The 23,348-nt window shown below is 42.4% G+C and overlaps 1 protein-coding gene across 8 annotated transcripts in view; it reads left to right on the forward strand.

Moving 5' to 3' along the window:
- Window positions 1–333: 333 nt before the first annotated feature.
- Cdk8 (cyclin dependent kinase 8) overlaps window positions 334–23,348 on the forward strand; it is a 65,684-nt gene continuing 42,669 nt past the window's right edge. For 3 of the 8 annotated variants that reach the window (XM_037198507.1, XM_028862062.1, XM_028862060.1), the window contains exon 1: window positions 604–918. In XM_037198507.1, the coding sequence (XP_037054402.1) occupies window positions 791–918 (128 nt within the window). In that variant the 5' untranslated portion in view covers window positions 604–790. Of the gene's footprint in view, window positions 416–603; window positions 919–23,348 lie in introns of those variants that run through there. The other 5 variants (XM_037198509.1, XM_037198508.1, XM_028862063.2 and 2 more) reach the window with 5 other exon arrangements.

The following is a 23,348-nucleotide window of genomic DNA, read 5'->3' on the forward strand; positions in this document are numbered from 1 at the left end:
TGCGTGATGGACTACCAATCCCATCATGCCACGCTCTGAATTCGCGACGTCGTGGAAGAGGCGGCTACACAGCCACCCGTGCATTCTGAGCCTTGCACTTTCTGGCCGCTCCGCCGACAGGGTTGGTCCACGTGGTGAAGTCTGTCAGCAGCTCCGCACCGCGGCTTGAGCGAGGCCCTTTCGTTTCAGAAGGGGTGGCTGCCCCGGTCCTGAGCCGCTGGCAGGGAGGGGCGGAGTCAGCGCGAGGCTTCGCGACGTTTTTACGACGGCGGCTGCCGCGTTCCGCGCCCGCCCGCCCTCCTTCTCCTCCTCCTCCTCCTCCTCTCTCGGAGGAGCTACCGGCTGTTGTGTGGCGTCGCTGCTGTCTGTCGGGGCCGATGGCAGCCTGAGTGTGCCCGAGCGCGCGTGGGAGAAGGTGAGGCGCGGACGCGCGCGGGCGAGGCGCAGAGCCAGCCGTGGCCGCCCCGCGCCCACAGCAGCACGCGCGGCCAGCGGCGCGCGAGCCGGCGCCCCGGGAGCGCGGGGACAAGGGCGGACGCTGCTCCCCGCCCCCAGCGCGTCCCTCGGCGGCTGTCGTCGCGCGCCCGCGGGGAGGCCGCCCGGCGCTCCCCTGGATGTCCCCGGCGCCCGCGCGGGGCCCCCCTGCCGTCGCCGCGTGAGCGAGGCGGGCTGGTGCTGCGGCCGGCGGGCGTAGCTCGGGGGCTGCGGCTGCCGCGCGGCGGCCCGGTCTCCACCGCGGCCCTCGACCCCCCCTCCCCGCCCCAGCACCCCGGCCTCGGAGGCCGTGACAATGGACTATGACTTTAAAGTGAAGCTGAGCAGCGAACGGGAGCGGGTCGAGGACCTGTTTGAATACGAGGGCTGCAAAGTTGGTCGAGGCACTTACGGGCACGTCTACAAGGCGAAGAGGAAAGATGGGTGAGTGTGGGTTGTCGCTGCGGGAGACCTCGAAGCTGAGAGGCAGGTGGCCCGGCCCGGGTGCCGGGGTCCCCTCTGCCTCTGCCCCGACCAGCCTGCTGTGGGGAGGAAGTGGTGTCCCAGGAATCCAAACCCGCAAGGAGCCCTGCGTGCAAGCGGGAGAAGGACCGTCTGTCTCATGGACAGTGTACCCTCTTTGTACGGATTTCAGTACAGTACAGTTTTTTTTTTAAATCGTTATAAAATGTCAGTTTGAATATATATATATGAGATATATATATGTTTTCCTTTGGTCGATTTATTACGGTAACCTTTTGGTGACTAACTCACCCGTCTCTGGAGTGACATCCATCAGTCTGGATAGAGGCTGGGATCGTTTTTTCCCTTATCAATTGTGAGCAGTTGATGACCAAATTTGGATTTGATTGGGGGAAAGAAGGCAGCGAGTGAATGTGGGTCTGGAGAGTTCCATGTAACGTAAATGTAGCAGTTGCTATTCAGGTGTCATTAGCTGCGAGTTTTTATATAGAACAATGGGGATTTGGTGCAGAGTGGGTAGTGTGGGGGGAAAAAAGCAAGTAACAGATAGGGGCTATGTTGTGCAAGCTCTTTAACCAGAATTTATCAGCTGTCAGTGAAGTCTTTATGCTTCAAAATTCTCCCCTAGAAACAGGAATTAAACCTATGACTGGCAACGCTGTCAGTTTTGCTTCTTAACAGTAAATTTAAGCGCTCTCTCTCTCTCTCTCTCTCTCTCTCTCTCTCTGTTTTTTGTTTTATTGTTTTTTTTTTTTTTTTTGTTTGTTTGTTTGGGGGTTTTTTGGCTTTTCGAATCAGGGTTTCTCTGTGTAGTGGATCTCGCGCTGTAGCCCAGGCGGGCCTCGAGCTCACAGAGATCTGCCTGCCTCTGCCCACTGAATGCTGGAATTAAAGGCGTGCGCCACCACCGCCGGGTTTAAGCGCTCATTTTTCCTTTGTCAGTAGATGACTGCATTGTAATATTAACAAAAGGGAAAGTCATTCTTAGCTGGAGAGGAAATTTTTTTAATTTCCCGTTTTCCTCTTGTACAAATAGGTATTGTTGCCTTTGACACTAGGAAATTATTGGAAAGATTGTCATAGCTTATTATATAATTTTTTGGATATATTAGAAATAGCTTTTCTTGACCATCCCTTGTTTGACTAGTTGCTATTTCGCTATTTAGAAAACGACTTTTTTTCATATTCAGAACTGCATAAGCACTACAAAGTGAAACTGTTAAAGCTGCCGTGAGTTCTTTCAAGGGAGCTTATTTATAAATACTTTAGTAGTCTAGATAATGGAAAAGGAAGTGTCTGTTTATTAAACACTTCTCTTTATTAAACTTTCCTATGATGTGTTCAGTGCTTTTGTGCAGCGATGAAACCATGCAGCTGTGGGCAGAAGGCGGGGTGGACAACTTGGTGTTCTGGGTGCCCTTTGGCTTTAACTGTCCTTTTTAGCAGAGTGGATAAAGCAGTGAATGATGTCCAGAGCCCTTGTTGGTTCTTGTCTAACTATATTTGTTTTGTCAACATTTTATTAATGAATTATAAAGGAATCATCTGAATTTGCTGCATATTTTTCAAAGGATTAAAGCATTCTTCCATCCCTCATTATCACGTAGTTTGGGACATGGTCATAAAATCTCCACTCCCAAGACATTTGTTATTGTAGTACATTTGACCAGTCTGTCGTGTTTTTAAAAATGTTAGTGATTTTTATATTTTATCCCTGTGAAGGAACCAATTCTGTTTTCATAAATTGCCAATTTATGCTAATAAAATATCCAAATGTGTTTGATTGTGGGTTTTTAAGTATATAATGTATATAGAGGGAGGTACTTTAAATACTTTTTACATCTTGATGGTAGGTTTTCATCTAGGCTGTTAAGAATAATTTCAGAAGAAATTGCATATCTTAAAAACAGCTGGTGTTAGTGTGTATTTCTTAATTATTTATGGCAATTACAAATGAATATTTGCATTTGGGGGAATTTATTTATTTATTTTTTTTAAAGATTTTTTTATTTATTATGTATACAACATATGTGACTGCAGGCCAGAAGAGGGCAGTAGCTCTCATTACAGATGGTTGTGAACCACCATGTGGTTGCTGGGAATTGAACTCAGGACCTCTGGAAGAGCAGTCAGTGGTGCTCTTAACCTCTGAGCTATCTCTCCAGCCCCTGGGGGAATTTTTTTTAAAGCTGTAATCTTTTGGGTTGGTTTTTCAGCAACTTTTAATGATTCTGCTTATTGTGATGAACTTTTGTATTTTTTGTAGTGAATCAAATGTCAAGAGAGTTTTAGAATTAGAACAGTTTTTGTTTTCCACAGGGAATATTTTTCAGTTTGGCTTGTTCATAAGGCCAGACTAGTAAAGTGCTATATTCTATTTATGAGATTTTTGATCTTATGTCCGTGAAGCATATGTTTATGCATTTTTAGATTTGGTATAACACTTGTGACTATTTTAATCTTTTTTTTTTTTTTTTTTTTTTTTTTTTTTATTGTATGAGTGCTCTGTCTGCTTGCACACCTGCATGCCAGAAGAGGGCATCAGATTCCATTATAGATGGTTGTGAGCCACCATGTGGTTGCTGGGAACTGAACTCAGGACCTTTGGAAGAACAACCAGTGCTCTTAACCCCTGAGCCATCTCACCAGCCCTATTTTAATCTTTTATAATAAGATGACCAAGTCATTTGCTTTTGGTATTGATTTACTTTCAAATTAGTGATATATTCTGCCACTGAAATGTCATAATCCTCAAAGAACTTGGACAAGCAATAACACTTTGAAGAGAATCTAGAGCCCTCCATTAAAATTAAATAATGGAGATACCTTTGCTTGGACATATTTGGCTGTTAAAATGAATACATAAAAACTTTTTTTTCAGCTGTCCAGTAAACAGAATATAAGCAATTAGTAAAATAATTTAGACTAGAGGAATTAGCTTGTTAAATTATTAAAATTTATGAAATAGCTTGATAATTTTGGCATAATGAGTTAGTAAAAACTACCCTTCTTGTATACTATATGCCAGATAAAAATCAACATTGTGAGGAATGCAGAGTATGGGGAAGTACATTATTTCAAGCATGACTATATACGAAGATAAAGGGCCTTTTATAATCATGCTAATTTCAGATTTTAATAGAGTTACAATATGTGTAAGCAGTGCATCTTGAATTAATTCATTTTTAAATGTGCCATAAATGAGATAGTGTCCTTCATTCCTTAACACCAAAAGAAGTACTCCTTAGGGGCAGAGGACGTGGGAGGGTAGGAAGGCAGGGCCAAGTGGGGGGTCATTTTCTAAGTCGACTGTATTTCCTTTGTAGAATTGAGACAGCCAAATATAAGTTTGGGAAAAAAATGGAAAATTTCAAGACACAAAATTTGTTTTTAAGATTTTATATTTTCATTATAGTCATTGGGTATTTATAGAATTAAAAAATTTAATTTCTCCAGAAGTGGTGCTGCTTGCCTGTAATCCCAGCTTTTAGAAGGCTAAGGCAGGAAAATTGAGTTTTAGGCTAGTCCAGGCTACAGAGTAACACAATGAAGTTGTGTGTGTGTGTGTGTGTGTGTGTGTGTGTGTGTAAATTGGAAAAATCAACTTGGACCAAGTTTTCTGGGGGTTAGGGGGAACAGAAGTTTTGTTTTATTTATTTTGGGGGAGGGGTAAGAGTCTCACTGTATAGCTTTGTCTTGAACTCTTGCCTCTGCTTTTTGTCCTGGGACTTGAGACACCCTGGGACTTGGTGTCACAAAAGTGTTCCTAATCTGATATAGTTATGTTCAGTGGGCCAAAGAATATAGGGAAGGGAGGGAGAGACAGGAGACTTTGGGCCATGTTTGTGGAAAATTCAGAAAACAGTTGAGAGAGATAATGATAGCAGCTAAATTTTGAATGATTAAGCCTAGGTTCTGGCTGAAGCACTCTACATTTATCTATTTAATTTCATAAGAATAATCAATCCTATTATGCTCAGTTCAATTATGAAGAAACTGAAAGGTAAGCAGATTTGTCCTGTGAGTACTATGTCAGTTAGGACCTGAGAATGTCCTTGCAATATGTGTACTCTGGAGCCCATATCCCCCTCCCCCGCCCCCCAGGATTTCTCCGTGTAACAGCTCTGGCTGTTGTGGAACTTGCTCTGTAGACTAGGCTGGCTTGCAGCTCACAGAGATCAGCCTGCCTCTGCCTCCTGAGTGCTGGGATTAGCGTGTGCTACCACACCTGGCTACAATGGAGCCCATGCCCTTAACCACTTTGCTTCGTATAATTAATAAGACTCCAGACAGCATCCCTGTCTGCCACTGACACCTCAAATACTATTGGATCTCCTGGTTTATATGACCCAAGATGACCTGGAACTCACTCTGTAGTTCAGGTTGGTCTTGAACTTAAGCAGTCCTTCTACTTTAGCCTGTTGTGCTTTTTAATTTTATTTTGTGTGTATGAATGTGCACCACATACATGATTGCTTAAAGCTATGGATGATTGTGAGCCATAATGTGGGTACTGGGAATCAAACCCAGGTCCTCTGCATGACCAACAAGTACCCTTAACCACTAAGCTTTCTCTCCATCCTACTCATGTTTAACATTGGTTCTCATCAATTCTTTAAAAAAAGGGGGGAGGGGGCAATTCCCAAAGATGAAACAGCTGTCCACCATTGGTTTTGCCACCTTGGCCTTGGGTTAGTTAGTTCCTGCTCCTATGGTGGTCTGTTGTTGGGAACCAGCACAAGGGACTCTTGATTCAGGGTTTATTGTAGTTTTGATTCTTTGGATGTGTATTAATGAGTGTTCTTTACAACCCTTTAAAAATGTGATGGGAGCCAGGTGGTGGTGGTGCACGCAGGGGCAGGCAGACCTCTGTGAGTTTGAGGCTAGCCTGGTCTACAGAGCGAGTTCCAGGACAGGCTCCAAAGCTACACAAAGAAACCCTGGGGAGGGGGGCGTGGGTTGGAAGAGACAAGCATAGTATTTATGGTGCATGTCTTACCTATGTGGCATCGAGTAGTGCATTTTTAGCTCTTGTTTAAGTCATTTTCAGGTTTGATGCTTAGGATCCATGTTCTTTTATTTTCTGTTTGTTTGCTTCTTAGCTGTAGGGTTGGCAAATTAATTCATTTGGAACTTGTTCATGTGAGCTATTACTTTGACTGAACCTTCCAAGATTTGAAAAACTCATTCACTGAGCTATCTATTGGGTCTTTCTGTATGCCACTGTCTGAAGCATTGGGAAGGCAAAGGTGGATGAAACATTGCACAATTTGAGGAAGTATCTTCTGGGAAAACAAACTTGTCAAAAATTATAGCAATTTTAATAAGCACTATAATAATGTTATTATTGTAATGCAGGGAAGGAAGCTCTGAATTACTTTGGGATTTTATGGAAAAAAACTTTGATTGTTTGTTTTTTTGTTTTTGGTTTTTCCAAGACAGGGTTTCTCTGTGTAGCTTTGTGCCTTTTCTGGATCTTGCTCAGTAGACCAGGCTGGCCTCGAATTCACAGAGATACGCCTGGCCTGGCTCTGCCTCCCAAGTGCTGGGATTAAAGGCATGCGCCACCACCTCCCAGAAAAACTCTTTGAGTTGGCAGTATTTGATTGACTCTTGGAAGATGAGAAGAGCTCGTCAGGTCATTCTGAGAGGAATAGGAAAAGTATGCTTTTTTAAATGGTTTATTTATTTTTACTCTATGTTCATTGATATTTTGCCAATATGTATGTCTGTGTGAGGGTGTCAAATACCCTAGAGCTAGAGTTACAGACAGTTGTGAGCTGCCATGTGGGTGCTGGGAATTGAACCTGGGTCCTCTGGAAGAGCAGACAGTGCTCTTAACCACTGAGCCATCTCTCCAGCCCCCAAAAGCATGTTTGTTTGTTTTTTTTATTGTTCCCTGCAAAGCCCTGTTGGTATAGGCTTTTCTTCGGTGCTTTTCTGCCTTATTTTCTTTTCTAGTTTCTTTTGTGCCTTGCTGTGTGTAGTAGTTTAAGCCCCACTGGCTGTGATAAGGTCTCTGTTATTTTGTCAGTGGAGCTGTATTTATCTACATGTACCAAACAGCTTATTTGTGTGTTTGTAGCAGCTTTTCATCAGAGCACTGTTGACCATGCAGTTAAGGTAGCCTCTCAGATGCAGGGGTCTGATTTAGGATTTCTCTGCATATGGAGCTGCCACATTGAACTAACTCAGCTTTGCCTGTAGCTCTGGCTAGTGGACTGTTCCACTTTGGCTTGGCCTCACAGGGAGCTGGAGCTAGCATTCTGTGGAAGCCAGCAGTGACTACAGATTGAGATGGGTGAGATTCTTTCTCTAGTCAAAGGTTTGGAACTAGTGGAATTTCTCTGGTTGGTGCTCTGATGTGTGGAGATACAAGAGGTAGGGTCGGGATTTCTCCTATACTGGATTTCAGGTAGGAAAAAAGAAATAGTAAAGAAAAATAGACTGTTGTAGACCATTCAAGAGTTATTTTTAGTTGTGAATTCTGATTTATAAACATTTGAAATGTGATATATTTGTTAGTGGGAATGATAGATGCCAAATTGGTGATACTTTATTCCCTGTGGTTGGTGATACCTTTTCTTTACAGTGCCTTTTTATTATTAAATCTAGTTCTAGTTGCTTTACTTTTTTCCTGTCCTTAGCTCCTGCTAGAAATTAAATATACTATTGATCTTCATACTAGCTGAGATAGATGTTGGCCATCTCCTCATTACTCAGAAGTTACTACAATACTCTTTGTCACCCCAAGAAGTGTCTGATATGTCTAATTGATAACATTCACTTATTGTTGCAATTTATTTTTAGTTTTTTATATTATGTGTGTGTGCGTAGGTGGGTATGTAAACATGAGTATTGGTGCCCTCAGAGATCAAAGAGGGCATCTGGAGTTACAGGTGGTTGTGAGCCACCATATGGTTCTGGGAATGAACCTGAGTCTTCTGCAGGAGCCGCACTCGGCTCTTAGCTGCTGAACCTTCTCATCTCCAGCCCCGATCACCTACTATTTTGACATTAATACTTGAAGACTTTTTGGTGTCAATGATTTTTCAGTATTCTTCACAACGGTAGTCAGAAGTCCCAAACTGGGCCGAGAGATGGTTGAGCAGATAAGAATGCTCGCTGTGCAAGCCTGATGACCTAAGTTCCATCTCCAGAACCCTTAGACCCATAGTGGGAGGAAATAACTGACTCCTTGAAGTCCTTTCACCTCACATGAGGCATGAATGCGCGCGCACACACGCGCACACACACACACACACACACACACACACACACACACACACTAAAAAATTTAAGGTCTCCAAATGAGCCCCTGCTGCTGTCATAAGATGCCGTGGTGTGATCTATAAAATTCAACCTTCTCACTGTATTCTCAGGCTGTGTCACTGTTAACACTGTCCCATTCCAGAACATTTTATCTATAAAGAAGCCAAGTGCCTGTTTCTTGGGGTTAAGTTATATTGCATTGTGTGGATATACCACATTCATCAGTTGGACATTTGAATTGCTTCCACTTGGGCTGTTATGGATGATGCTATTATAAACTTGAATGTATGGGTTACTGTGGATATGTTTTCAGTTCTCTTAGGTATAAACCTGGGATTAGAATTTCTGAGTCATCCAAAGCAGCTGTGCACTGGTTTTGAGTATCTATAGTAACTTGTTTAGGACTAGTGTCTGTGATTTTTGTATGCAAGGCTGTGTTAGGTTGGCTTAGTCTAGAGCAGTGCTCACACCATGGTCTGTCACAGTGATTCTGAAATATTAAATCCATACAAGTGCTTCTGTCAGTTCAGACCATCTGATGTCTCAGGCTGGAACCACCCCCCCCCACACACACACACACTGGCTGATATGGCTCTAAAGTGTAGCCTCAGAAATCCTATTTTGTCTTAATAAGAAAGTCCAACATCTCTTCACTCATTACCCCACAAAATATAGTTTGTTCTGCATTGGTTTATTATGTAACTACGTCAGTGTACCTTTAGTTAATGTTTGTATATCCTTTGTTTTTTTTCCAGTGAGTATTTATGGGGGAGAGGGTATAGATTTCTTCTAGGGCAGCAGTTGCTCTCAGCTGCTGGCACATTGCCAAATGGTGACAGGTGCATGTGTGTACACCTGAAATTCATACTTGCAAATTGTTAAATGTTGTTGCAATTAAGAACTTGAGGCATATTATAGAAGAGTAGAAATTCGGTGCCTTCTAAAAATAGCATGAGAAGCAAAGGTTGCTAGGCTGGCTGGATCAATACCCTGAACAGAGCTGGAAGAAACAAAGGCAGAGGCAGACTGGAATCCAAATGGGTTGTTCAGGTTCTTTGAAAACAGAGCCATTGAGAACATTAGTGCTTTTAAAATGCACTTTACAAATGAGTCTGTATGAGGATTACCCATACTTCTGGAATTAAAGGAGATATAACTGATCTCAGAATCCACGTTGGCATGGAATTTGTGGTTTACTTACCTTATGTGAATGATTATTTAGGTTAACTACCACTCAGTTACCTATTTCTCTAAAATCCATAACATCATTATAGCCCTGGAATTAACAACTACTCCTATAAAGAGGAACTCTGTGGGGCCTCCACCCCATGTTGCATATACCTGAATTTATAGGCTTTCTAGAGCACTGAAGGAGTTTAATAGATAACTTGTCAGTGCTGTGGTTTCTATTAAGTAAGTTGTATTTGAGGAAGATAGGGAGTAGTAGTGAAGCATTTTTATGATTTGAAGGCTTCTGTTCTAAAGAAAGTAGTGACTCATGGAGGTTTCAGGCAGGGCATAGGATGGATACACTTGCTAATGCTTGTTATCACTGTGGTGGCTTCACCTAGTGCTTTAACAGATGACTCTACCTGATTCCAAGGAAGATGTCAAACACAGAACCAGGTACACTTTGCTCACTGACAGGTGTTTTAAGTGTAAAATTACATCAGTTGATTATTTGGCATTTCATTTTGGTTACTCTATTGCTATAGTTCTTTCTGTAAATTGGTTCCTATAATGTATTTGGTAGGTGTTCAAAGGCAGTCAATCATTTGTTGGGTTCTATTTGTGTCAGATATTGGTGATTCATTGCTGAACAGCTGGTGACTTAACTCTTTAGGAAATTTAGAGACTTTTGAGAAGTGCAGGCATTATATTAGGGTAAAACTGCAAAAGAGTAAACTTACAGGTTGCCGTAGAAGTACCCAGTCTACTCTTAGGGGCTCAGGGTGACATTCAGGTGTGACTAGGAAGGGAGGAAGTTATGCTGGTGTGTACAGTGGCCAGCGGAGAGCGCGCAGGTGGCACCAGTTGTGGGCAGTGACTGTTTGGGACTAGGGGTTGGAAAGTGACAGAGCAGCTAGACAGGTGGCATCATCAGTTGTAGCCCCAGAAGTATTTCTTTCCCTCATTCCCTCCTTTCTTCTTCCTGTTTCTCTCTTTCTAGCTAACCCTCTCCTCTCCTGTTTTCTCTTTGCTTCTTTTGGGGCTGGAGGGTTAGAGACAGTGTTTCTCTGTGTAACAGCCCTGGCTGTCCTAGAACTCATTATGTATGATGAGGCTGTCCTCAAACTCACAGGGATCCGCCTGCCTCTGCCTCCTGAGTGCTGGGATTAAAGGCGTGCACCACCACCAGCCTCCTCTTTGCTTTTTGTCAAAGTCTTGCCACATGGCCCAGGCTGGCCTTATTCTCTTAGTTCTCCAGAGTCTCCCAGTCATCCAAGTGCTGCTCAGTGTCCCAAGTGCTGGAATTATAGGAGTGTACTGCAATACCTCACTCAGAATTTCTTCACATGGGAGGAGTTACAGTCTGGTTGAAAGGGAGCACAGTAATATGTACTAGTCAAGTTGTTACATGTTTGTTTTTGAGGTAATTTTGAGATCTTGTGAGTTAAGAAGAGAAGGCTAAGTTTAGCTCCCATCTTTGGAGCCACCAAGTAGCCTGTGCGGAAGTGTGAAGGAAAAACTTGGTAAGGTGAAACAATGGATAGAATCCCCATGCCAATCCTACAGAGGAGTGAGAGGTGGGGAGATAGGCATTTTAAAAAAAGTTGGAGAGGCTGGAGAGATGGCAGCTCTTCCAGAGGATACTGTTTCAATTCCCAGCACCCACATGGCAACTCACAACTGTCTGTAACTCCAGTTCCCCCACATAGACATATGACAGGCCGAATATCATTGCACATGAAATAAAAATAAATGAATTGGGTTTTTTTGTTTTTGTTTGTTTGTTTGTTTGTTTGTTTGTTGTTTGGAGACCTAAGTGTGTTTTTGAAAATTATGTTGTGCCAGAGAGCTAGCATAGAACCAAACACGATCAACAAAAAAGAAATGAAGGAAGGAAGTCAATGAAATGATTTTTCTAATGATCCTCTGCTGTATTCGTAGACCAGAGCCTACCATAATTATCATCAGAGAGGCTTCATCCAACAACTGATGGGAGCAAATACAGAAACCCACAGCCAAACATTAGGCGGAGCTCAAGGAATCTTGCCAAAGAGGGGGAGGAAGGATTGTAGGCACCAGAGGGTGTCAAGGGCGCCATAAGAAATTGGCCCACAGAATCAGCTAACCTGGGTTCATAGGGCCTCACAGAGACTGAACCGACAATCGGGGACCCTGTATGGGTGTGAGCTAGGTCCTCTGCATATATGTCATGGTTGTGTAGCTTGGTGTTCTTGTAGACTCCTAACAGTGGGAGCCAGGGCTGTCTCTGGCTCCTTTGCCTGCTTTTGGGATCCTTTTCCTCTTACTGGGTTGCCTCATCCAGCCTTAATATGAGGAGATGTGCCTAAACTTATTATAACTTGATGTTATAACCGGGAGGCCTGCCCTTTTCTGAAGGGAAATGGAGGAGGAGTTGCATCTGGAGGAGAGGTGGGGGACGGGGGAGGGAGGCTAAGCTATGGTTGGGATGCAATATATGAGAGATGAATAATTTAAAAAGAAAATTGTGTTTTGGACTTTGTACTTCTCAGGCAGTGGGGACCATGTGTGGGCTTTTAAGCAGAGAGTGATAGCCAGTTTAAAGAGATGGTTTGGTAACCCAGTCAAAATGACTGTAGGGAACTGCTTAGGAAACTGTGATAATCCAGATGTGGCGTGACGGTGGCTTGGGTAGGGAGTGAAGAAAAGGACCAGTTGCACTCATTGATTTATTAGATGTGGTAGGAAAATTGAGGTGAATCAAGGATAAGGCTGTGAGTATGGATAGCCAAAATAGGAAGAGGATTAAGCTTGTGGGGAAGGTGATGAGTGGAGTTTTAATGTGTTGAATTTTAGGTGTCTGTCAAACATCCAGGAAGAAATATCTGTTAAACAGATTCACTCAGTGCCCCAAAGAGGAATCTGGACATAGACTTTGGAGTTAATGAATACTTAAGGCAGTACCCTTACGTGACAGTGGAGTTGCTTAGAGAGTAGAGCAAGAAAAGTACCCATATGAATCCTTGAGAAGACAATGGCTATGAAGTTTAAATAATAACTTTTATCTTAGGTTCTGTCCAGGATGTTTTCATGCTTTCATGGTGTTGTCCTCTGGATATGACTTGCTTGAAATCAGGACCGCTCTGATGACACAGGGCCCTGGAGATCCTCCTGGAAGGGGAGGAGGACTCGGAAGGCCCTGGAGCCTCTCTCTCCCCTCCCTGGGGTAGACTCTTGAGCAGTACAGCTACAGGTAAATTGCTTTATGCGCCTGTAAGTAACCCCACTTAAACCAATTAGTTTACAAAACTAGACTTGGGTAGGCTCATTTCTGATTTGTTGTTGCCTTCTCTGTCTGGGTGAACAGAATTAGACTTCTTAGGAGAAGTCGTGCAACACTTCGTGCTTAAAGCAGCTGGATATAAACCAAGGTCAGTTTGGGACGAACACTGCTTTTCTGCTTTGAGGGATGAAACATGCAACGGGGACTAAGATGTTTGAGGATTGAGCATCTGAGGGGGTATAGAGTGCTTTCCCTCCTCCACGTGGTACACAGTGCTTTCCCTCCTCCACATGGTACACAGTGCTGTCCCTCCTCCACGTGGTACACAGTGCTGTCCCTCCTCCACATGGTACACAGTGCTGTCCCTTCTTGCTGCAGTAATAGCCCCTGCTGGGAGTGATTCAGACATGCAGATGAAGGTGGGAAATCCAGATGGGTCCTTTGCCTCTGTGTCAGGCCTCTTGACGTCAAACATGGGGATGTCTCAGATGGCTGGTAGACCAGAGATAATGAAAGTGCTTAGCACATGTGGGATGGGGTTCTAAGGAAGTGATGGCACCAGTTGCATGGCTTTGGCTATGGATGATGGTGACAAGGTGTGAAACTGAGGCTCAGCTGTCTGCCAGAAAGAGTTTGCTCCTGAAAGGGGGAATCAGCAGGAACATAGGTTGATCTGGTGGTACATTGGATGAAGTTGAAATAAACCATTTCTTAAGCTAGGCATGAATAAGAAAGAATTTACACATTAGATATGCTGAAGAGCTCCTCCTGGGATCCAAAAACTCGGAATACACAGTGTCAGCATTTTGGGGTAGAGGTAAAGGAGGCACAGCTCCCCACTGTCACTCTCAGCAGAACAAGGACTTTGTGTAGAGCTTTAGGGCTCTTAGCTTAGTTAGACCAAACTAGTATTCATGGCTATGACGCTGAAAATAACTTTAAGATTAGCCAGCATGAAGCAAAGTTGGAGATTGTTTCAAAATAGTTTAGTAGAAGTTTAAGTAAGAGGATTGGGAGAAAAAGGTGTTCAGAAGAAAGTCAAAAGTAGATAGGGGCTCTTCAAGGGGGAATTGTATGTAGCTCATTGTTTTTACAGTGCTTACATACAGGATTATGGGGAGGCTTAAAGGCACTGTCTTATTTATTACTGAATGGTTCCTGAGGGATACCTGATATAATTGCAGTCAACAACATCAAAGTCTAACCTCCAGGGATACTGGGAGGAGGCATATTTTTACTGTTAACAGCAGTGTCTGGGGAAAGGGATGAGACCTTACCCAAGGTCACATGGACTTAGCCTTGGCTCACTGTTGTTTTAACATAAAATATCTGTATATGAAAGAAATCTCAAATTGTTCAGGAATACTTGGCTTCCCTGATGGCAAGAGCCGTTAATCAGACTCTGGGATGACAGGGTCCTTTCCTCTCATGTCCCTATTAATTTCTCGGTGTTTCTTTCTTGCCTCAGTGGGAATATTTAACAGTGAAGAGAAAGAAAATGAGGTAAAAATGGTGTTGAGGAAGTGAGCATGACAGAGGCTGTATGTGTGCTCAGTACCTGGACCCAGTAAGAAGACTGTTCACCTGAGAATTAAGAAGGAAGCTAACCAAGCAAGAACCTTGGTACACATAAGGGGGCTTTGTGTGTGTGGGGGGGGGGGGGGGCTGGTGGGTTATGATTTTACAAAGAAGGAAAGGTTCTGAGAGGATCTGTGTGACTTAGCCTTGCATGTGAATTGAGTTAGTAAAATGCTAAAAATGTCAAGCAGAGAGGAGAAAAAGAAAGATAAAAGGTCCTGTTTGGGTCACTCAAAGCAGATATGGAAAGATTTGTGAGTAGCTGGAATACAAAGATTGTAACAGAAAGTCCAGTGCTGTGCTTCTGGGCTTCGGGAAGATTTTAAAGCCTGTACAACAGTTCACCAAAAGGATGAAAGAGATACACATGATTCTTACTCTGTCTGCTTCTGAGGAGGAAGATCTGCTGGGTCAGGAACTGTCCTACCCACTCCCCAATTGAGTGGCCAAGGTTTGTGCAGGTGTGCACTGTTCAGTCAGGGAAGTTATTGGTCCCTACTAATGTACAGACCATTTAGGCGTGGGTGGATATAGGAGTAGGTGCACCTTGGTTTCAGGTGGTCCCAGGAGCATTATGTATACTATAGATGGATATGGAGCTAGAGCAGTATGCAGGTGAAGATGGTTTTGCTTGTCTCAAGGATGGACAGGGTGGAGTTTGCTGTGTACATTTTCCTGCCTGGAAGTAGTATATTAGTGGAAATTGTTCCCCCAGATCAGCAGCCAGGTGTGGTCATGGAGAGGTGTTAGGGTGTTTGGTATTATGCCAGTTTGTGGCTTATCAGACCCAGGGAGCCAACTTTAATGGCAGGTACAGCAGAAGAGAGCGTGGTCCCATTTCCTCCTTGGTTCTGGGCCAGGCCATGTAGCATGAACCAGCCTTATGAGCCCATCCAGTGGCCAGAGGTCAGAGTGCCAAGAATAAGTGACGGTTGGTGTGGCATAGCAGCCCAATGTGTGTCGCCCTAACTAGGATAAGGTAATATCACCTCTCCAAGGCCCAGGGGACATTGTGCAGGAGGACAGAAAAAAACAAAACAAAAAACCAGGAACTGAAGGAAGAGATACTAAGAACTATGTCTTCCAGGCATGAGATCTGTCATTGCAGTCTTGAAATTGGAGCCTGCACAAGACCTTTCCTTCATGGAAGGGGTCAGGTTACTCATGAGACTCTCCCCTCCCTGAGGAGCTGTAAATTACTTAGAATTGCTGTGGGAGCCACTACGGTGGCACATGCCTTTAACCCCACCTATTCAGTAGGCAGAGGCCAGCATAGTCTATGTCAAGAGTTCAGGATGACCATGGCTATATAGAGAGACCTGTCTCAAAAAAACAAACTAACCAAAACAAAAGAGAACAATGCTGTGGGGAGGGGAGGTACTTGTGTTGGTGGTGTAACTGCATGTAAGTCACCCGTGCTCCTGTGAGTAACCCCAGTTAAACTCATTGGTTTGCCTCGTTGGTCTTGGGTGGAATTATTCCTTTTATCTGTTGTTACCCTTTCAATATTATCTTTGGTGAATAAAAACTTTACAGGGAAAGTCACACAATACATGGTTAGCTCTGAAAAGAGTAATTACTTACAGTTTTGGTTCTGTTACTGAAGCTAAACCTATAGATTCCTTTTATTTATGTATATTTAATACATATTTTAAACCCACCTCACTTTTCAAACAGAATAGCTTTTGTTCTCCCTTCTAATTTATAAGAAGAATAATGTTCAGAAATAAAGAAATTAAATCCGTAATTCTGCTGTTGGACAGTTAATTTTGGTTAATTTGGTTGTCTTCCAAATTAACACTCACCACAACCCACCCCACCCCCCTCCCTGGTGTGTATTAGTAAAATCTCTATGTCTTATGTCTTTTCATTAAAATATTTCCTTGGGCTGGTGAGATGGCTTAGGTGGTAGAGAGATTCCTAATTGTCCTCTGACCCCTATGTACATGCTAGGACATGCATGTGCACTCATAACACACAACACAAATCCACACACAATGTAAGAAATAATAAAACGGTAAATCCTTAAAAATTATCTATTTCCATAAGCATATAATTCTCAATCATTTTATTATTGCAGAATATTGCTACGTATGCATGTAAATATGTACTTAATTGTTTCTCTGATGATAGACATTTAAGTCGCCCTCAGAATTTAGCTCTTTCAGTTGTCAGTTGATGTCAATTAATACCCATGTAGTTCTTCAGTGTAATGTCATATTGTCTAAGTAGGAATTTAGATCAAAGGCTTTGAAGAGTATATTTTTATTATTGAATGCAATTGGATTTTAAAAATTAATTTATTCTTTTAATAAAATATTCAAGCAGTACAGTAAGATACCCAGGGAAATCTTACCCCTTCTCCTCTTCTACCTTGGGTTTAATTTCACTCTAACTGTTGCCTATGGTTCCTTGTGTGTGTGTGTGTAGAAGTGTATATACACACACACACACACACACACACACACACATATGCAGTGGTAGACTTGAAACTTTAATGTATATTATACACCCCAATAAACTTATCTGGGGGTCAGAGAACAGAACAGCCACTATATTAGGCAGTGGTAGGTTAGGCAGTGGTAGCACACGCCTTTAGTCCTAGCCTTCTGCAGACAGTGATCTATCCGTATTGCTGTGAGTTCAAAGCCACACTGGAAACCGCCAGGCATGGTGACACACATGTTTAATCTCATGAAGTGATGGCAGGAAGTGGAAAGGTATATAAGGCATGAGGACCAGGAACTAAGTTTGTTAAGCTTTTAGGCTTTCAGCAGCAGTTCACCTGAGATCCATTTGGACGCAGAGGCTTCCAGTTTGAGGAAATAGGATCAGCTGAGAAGTTATCAAGGTGAGGTTAGCTGTGGCTTGTTCTGTTTCTCTGATCTTTCAGCGTTCACCCCAATACCTGGCTCCGGTTTTGTTTTTACTAATAAGACAATTTACTAACTAATTTACATTTACTAACAATTCATGCTACACTTAAATATTTTCTTCTTTTTAAACAGATTAATGCATACATTTTTTTAATAGTATTGCATGTCTGGGCTTGTCCCGTTGGTAGGCTTAGCTGTCTGTGTGAGTATGTGGAACACATGTTTCATCAGCTCATTCTATTTCACAGATAAAATATTAATGTACTGGCCTGATAAATGCATTTGTGTTTTCATTATATAGCTACCAGAACTGTACTGAATGTATCTCCTCACCTGTCTCTGCATATAGCACACTTTGATGTAGAGGTGGAATTCCACAAGTGTTCACAACACCCCAGAAGGTGTTGGTGTGGGTGATATTTTTGGCAGACTACAGAGATTCCATCCATCAAGGAAGAAACCTCCCTCGGTTGTATCCACAAAGTTAGACTTATTTTACCTTTCGTCAACACTTCCAGAGTCTGGTGACCTTGAACCTCTAGTCCCTACATATTCTGACCCCTGTCAGAATTACAGGATTACACCACCAGGACAAGTTCTACATCACTGGGAATGAAACCCAGTATTTAGTGCATGCTGGGCAAGCACCCCAACTTGGCACAGTTTCGGTCACATCAAAACCCCAAGAATAAGCCCCTCAAAAGTGGGTGTGTACAGAATACTGTTTGTGTCGTGACCACATCAGTTGTGAAATCAGACGTGTTGAGATGGTTCTTGTGGAGATTTTGTACTGGGCTTTGCTTTCCCACACCAGTGTCCTTCTGTGTATTTTAGATTACTATTTGGCGAAAAGAGCCATGTTGGTATCCAAACTTACTATCATTTCATTATTTTCACATCTTAGTTTGTATTTGCTTTTATCACATCTGATTGTGACGTCATACTGTTGCTACCTATAGTTCATTTCTGTCATAAATGATGGATACCCAAGTGGTTCACCTTTATCCATTTGTATTCTCTGCTGACTTAGTTTTCTGACTCTTGGGTCATCTCTCTCTCTCCTGTTGCTTGGCTTTCGTTCTGCCCTCATTGTGTGTGCCCAGTGATGACTTCCCTACTCATTTCCCCCTTTCTCTGCTTTCGACTTGACCTTTCTGAGTCATGTTGCTTGTAGCCTTGACCTTGTTCTTACCTCCTTTCCTAGTCGCATTTAGTGCTGGCCTTTCTTGCCTGCAAGGATTGGGAACTCAAGCCCCTTCTGATGCTGGTGTAGTAGCTCAGCTGCTTGATAAGCAGAAAGTTCACTATTTTTAAGGTGCTTCCGATGGTTTTTAAAATTAAGCTTTTGGTTAACGAACACAAGTGGATTTTGTTATGACATTTTGATACACATATAATTATTTAGCCCTATTTTCGAGCTCTTTCATGCCTCCCTCCTTGTTGGTCCCTTACTTCTCCTCAAAGAGGCCCACTTACTTTCATGACATATTTTCCATTTCTCTCTTCCCCTGCCTGTCCCCTCTTCCTTTAGATCTCTTTTACTTTCATCTCCCCATCCCTTGTTTACTTTCCACATAGGAGAAAACGTGAGCTGTTTGAATATATGTCTTTCTGAGTCTGGCTTATTCACTTAGTATAACAATCTCTAGTTCCATCAGTTTTAGTGCAGGTACAGTAATTTCATTTTTCTACAAATGAATAAATTCTGTTGTGGATTTTCTTTATCCATTTAGCGGTTGATGAACACCTAAGCCTCATCTTGATACTGCCCTTTGGATGGGGTTTTCAGTTGTAAATGCTCAGCTTAGTGCTCTTAAGAGCTAGAGGTCTCAGCGCTGCCGCATCCTAAGCAAGCACAGTGCCAGTGTCATTTGCTTGTGTTACACTAGTGACTGCTCACTGAGTTCCGTGTGCTTGCTAGTCCCCCAGGAGAATGTACAACTACTTGCAGTTCCTTAATTATGGGTGACAGCTTTTGGAATGGAATGGAATGTTGGCTACTAGTTTAAAGTATTTAAAATGTAGCTTTGCTTTTGTCACTAAGCAGGAAGCTAAATCTTAGTTCTTTTTATGGAGAAAATATCACCTGTAGAAGAAATGCTGCAAAGAAGCTATATATAGATATATTGCTCAGGAAGCTTCTCTAGAGCTTTATTGAGATTTAATTCAATAATACCCTGGAGTATGCAGTTTGATGCCTTTTCATATAGTCATAAAGCTGCAGCTATCACTGTGATCTAATTTTAGAGTGTTTTGCACCCTTCTCTCCTCTGCTCCAAAAAGGAAACCCTGGGCTGAGTTACTCCTATTTCCTCCAATCCTAGAGCTAGGTGGCCCTCAGTCTACTTTTCTGTTTTTAGAATTGCTTATTCTCGACAACTTCATATAAACAGTACATGGTGTGGTGTCTTGGCTGAAGACTTCTTGCCTGTGTAGTGCTTATGAGGCCCACTGTAGGGAGTGTGTACTACATTTGTTCACTCTTTGACTCATTGATGGATAGTTCAGTTTCTCCTCCTTTGCTTTTCCTGACATCAGTCCCAAATAGGATGCTTACTCATTTGGCAGATTTTGTATTGTTAAATCTGTTGTTTAATTCTGGAATACATTTCTTTTGGTGGGGGGTTCGAGACAGGGTTTCTCTGTGTAATTTTGGTGCCTGTCCTGAATCTCGCTCTGTAGACCAGGCTGGCCTTGAACTCACAGAGATCCACCTGCCTCTGCCTTCCGAGTGCTGGGATTAAGGGTGTGGGCTGCCACTGCCTGGCCTGGAATACTTTCTTAATAAATGTGATTATATTATGTGTCACTTGAATGTACATTTGTCACTTTGTTTTTTTGCTAATGACATTATTCAGTGTTATATTTCTTTTATACTATGGACCTGATATTAAACCAAAAAAAAAAAAAAATTCAACTGATTTTCTTTTTCCCTTTTTTTTTTTTTTTTTTTTTTTTTTTTTTTTTTTTTTTGAGACAAGGTCTCTGTTTAACCTTGACTGTCCTGGAACTCGATCTGTAGACCAGGCTTGGTCTCAAACTCACAGAGATCCTCCTGCCTCTGCCTCCTGAGTGCTGGGATTAAGGTGTGCGCCACAATCACCTGGCTCAACTGATTTTCTTATTTGAGTTTAAAATGGGTCATACATCCGCAGAGACAACTGGCAACATCAGCAACTCCTCTGGTCCAGGAACTGCTAAGGACACACAGTGCAGTGCTGGGTGAAGAAGCTTCCCAGGGAAGAGGAGTGCCCTGAAGAAGAAGAACACCGTGGCAGCCGTCAGAAGCTGACAATAACCAACTGAGAGCAGCCACCAGAGCCGATCCTCTTATAGCTACCAAAGGAGCCAAAGAACTCGCCATGTGCCTGCCATTCAATAGTCAGCATTTGAAGTAAATTGGGAAAGAGGAAAAGCTTGATAAATAGTTGCCTCATGGGCCAAGTGAAAATCAAAACCATTGTCATTTTAAATTACTGTCCTTTCTTACTCTTCACAACAATGAACCTATTCTCACACAGACAGCTAAACCTGTGCATTATATACAACCACTAATGACTGCTCAGTGATTGGACTGAGAAGAAACTTCAAAGCATGTCCCAGAGCCAAATTTACACCAAAAGGGGGTCTGGTTATGGTTTGGTGGTCTGGTGCTGATCTGATCATCCCAGCATTATCATTACATCTGACAAGAATGCTCAGTAGATGAGTGAGATGCACTGAAAACGGTGCCATGCAGCCTGCACTGTCCACAGAAAGGCTTGAGTCTTTCCCATGATAATGCCCAGAAGGCTGCACCTTTCATAACCAATATTTCAGAAGGTAAAGGAATTGAGCTATGAAGAAAAGCCTCTCTACCATATTCACCTGATTTCTCTCCAACTAACCACTGCTCAATCATCTCAGTAACTGCAGGATAAATACTTTTGTAGACAGGAGGATGTAGGAAATACTTCAGAGTTCTTCAAATCTTGAAGTATGGTTTAAAATTTTTTAAATTACATTTTCTTCTGTGTGTTATGTGTATGGGAGTAACTTGTGTGGTCCTACCCACTCAGTTTTATAATAAAATGTCAGGAACCATCATTATACCTAGAACCATTTGACCTTAATGAGTTATAAATACAGAATAAGCACAAGAAGTTCTGCCAAGCCTGTTGGTAGGAGTTTTGCCTTTGAACACTGATGAGCCCAGACCTGTGATGTATTCTGTTTTACATTTATTCCTTTACTTGTTTATATGTCTACTTGTGTTTATCTATGAGGGCAGATTGCCCTTTGCAGGAACAGTCATCTCCTGGGAGCTAGTCTGTCCCCTCGAGCAATGGAGGACTTTGGACCATGTTGTGGAACCAAACTAAGAAAAGATAAAAAGAAACTACGTCTTGGCTAAGCCACTTAATAGTGTATGTCTCTCACGTTTTGTTCCAGTTTTAAGTTAAGTCCAAAGGCTGCCTTTTTATCCTAAAGATGGACTCAGGGTTATTTGATCTGTCTTCCTGCTCCCTCAGCATGGCTACATCCATTCAATCTCTTCTCTTTGTTTCTCTCCATTACTTGCCTTTTAAATTAGTGTGTTTGGACAGGTGGCTAACCTTAGCCTGTAGAGCTGCTGCTGGAGCTGAGGGCTTCCCTCCTTAAAACTCAGTTTCACTATGATCTAAAAGGAAGTTGGGCTACTTTAGCAGTTTTAATTTATATGAGCATTTATAATCCTCTTTGGTATCATATACATAATATAAAAAGGTAAGTACATGTGGGTAACACATATACATTGTATTGTATTAGTTACTTTCCTGTTGCCTTAATAAAATAGATGGTAAAAGCATCTTAAGAGAGGAAGGAGGAAGGAGGAAGGGTTTGTTTAATTTGAGGACACAGATCATCATAGCAAGGAAGTGTAGAGGAGCAGGAGCTGCTGATAGTGTCTTTTCGGTATCAATAAAAGTAATAAATCACCTCTAGATATATACCCATTCTCTTGTCATCAGCTAAGACTGTTTTTGTGTGTTACAAAACTAGCTTCCACGAAGGATCTATAGATCCTGCCTTGATGAAGATGGGAATCACTTTTCTATGACCAACAGAAATTTGCCATTTGTGAAAACCACTTTGCAGTTGAGTTTGGCTCCCTGGAAAACAGGTTCACTACAAAAGCAGCTGGGTAGCTCACAAAAGAAAATGTATGCACTATGATCTGTGTGTTCTTTGAAATCATCTCCAAGGTTCTGTTGGTGAATTTTATTGTGAGGCTGTAAAAAGGTGGAAACTCACCTGAGTATGTTTAAGAACTGGGACCTTGGAGATAACTCACCACCACAGAATACAAGGGAAAGAGATTAGAACACAAAGACAACTTCTCCTTCTTTTCCTACAGTGTTCTGTATTGTCTCAAAGACTGCTAGCCAGAAGCCATGACCAGCTGTAACTGGGAGCTCAGAAGTGTGAACTAAATAAACCACCATCCCCTGGAACTGTGTGCTAAGCTAGACTTTGATCTTCATCAAGTTCTCCAGGCTCCAGTATCTTACTGTGTAACACAGAACCAGAACCCAGTAATTCTGGTGATACAGACGCTAGACTAACAGTGTGCATCCTTGGTAGACAGTATTTGGCCAGGCCTTCTTGACTTGTGTGGAGTCCATAATTGAAGATAAAATTCCTAATGTAGTTAGCCTGTACTACCTCTTAATTGGAGTGTGACTAAACCTCAGAAAGTCTTGATCTTTAGACTACAGGGGTTCAAGGCCCTTTATATACTTGACAAATAGTAGTCTCAGAATTCTCCTGGTTCTTTCCACTTTTCTTGAATATTGGAGGTGCTTTGCAAAAGGTAAGATCACCTTTTAGGCTGGGAACACAAAATTGGGTAAGTGCTCCTCTTTCCCCCCTTCCCCTTTCTGTTTAGACAAGGTCTCACTGTGCCACATAGGCCAGTCTCAAAACTCTTGAATTTTCCTGCCCAACCTCTTTAGTTCAGTCCTTGCATCCCACATCCCCAGCCAGTAGGTCAGTAGGTTTTTTTGTTTTGTTTTTTACAATTTCCTGTTTGAGCTGTAGATTTTTTTTGTTGTTGTCCAGCAACAAAATACTTACAGAAGAATAAAGAAAATAGTAACCAGGACACACTAAAAACACATGGAGGGTGTGGTGGGGGAATAGTTACATGAAAGCATCAAGTTGTCTTGGGAAAAACCTTGACATTTGGGCTCTTATCAGAGTGGCCTTTATTA

Source organism: Peromyscus leucopus, chromosome 23 (genome assembly GCF_004664715.2).
Source record: "Peromyscus leucopus breed LL Stock chromosome 23, UCI_PerLeu_2.1, whole genome shotgun sequence".
Lineage (NCBI taxonomy): Eukaryota > Metazoa > Chordata > Mammalia > Rodentia > Cricetidae > Peromyscus > Peromyscus leucopus.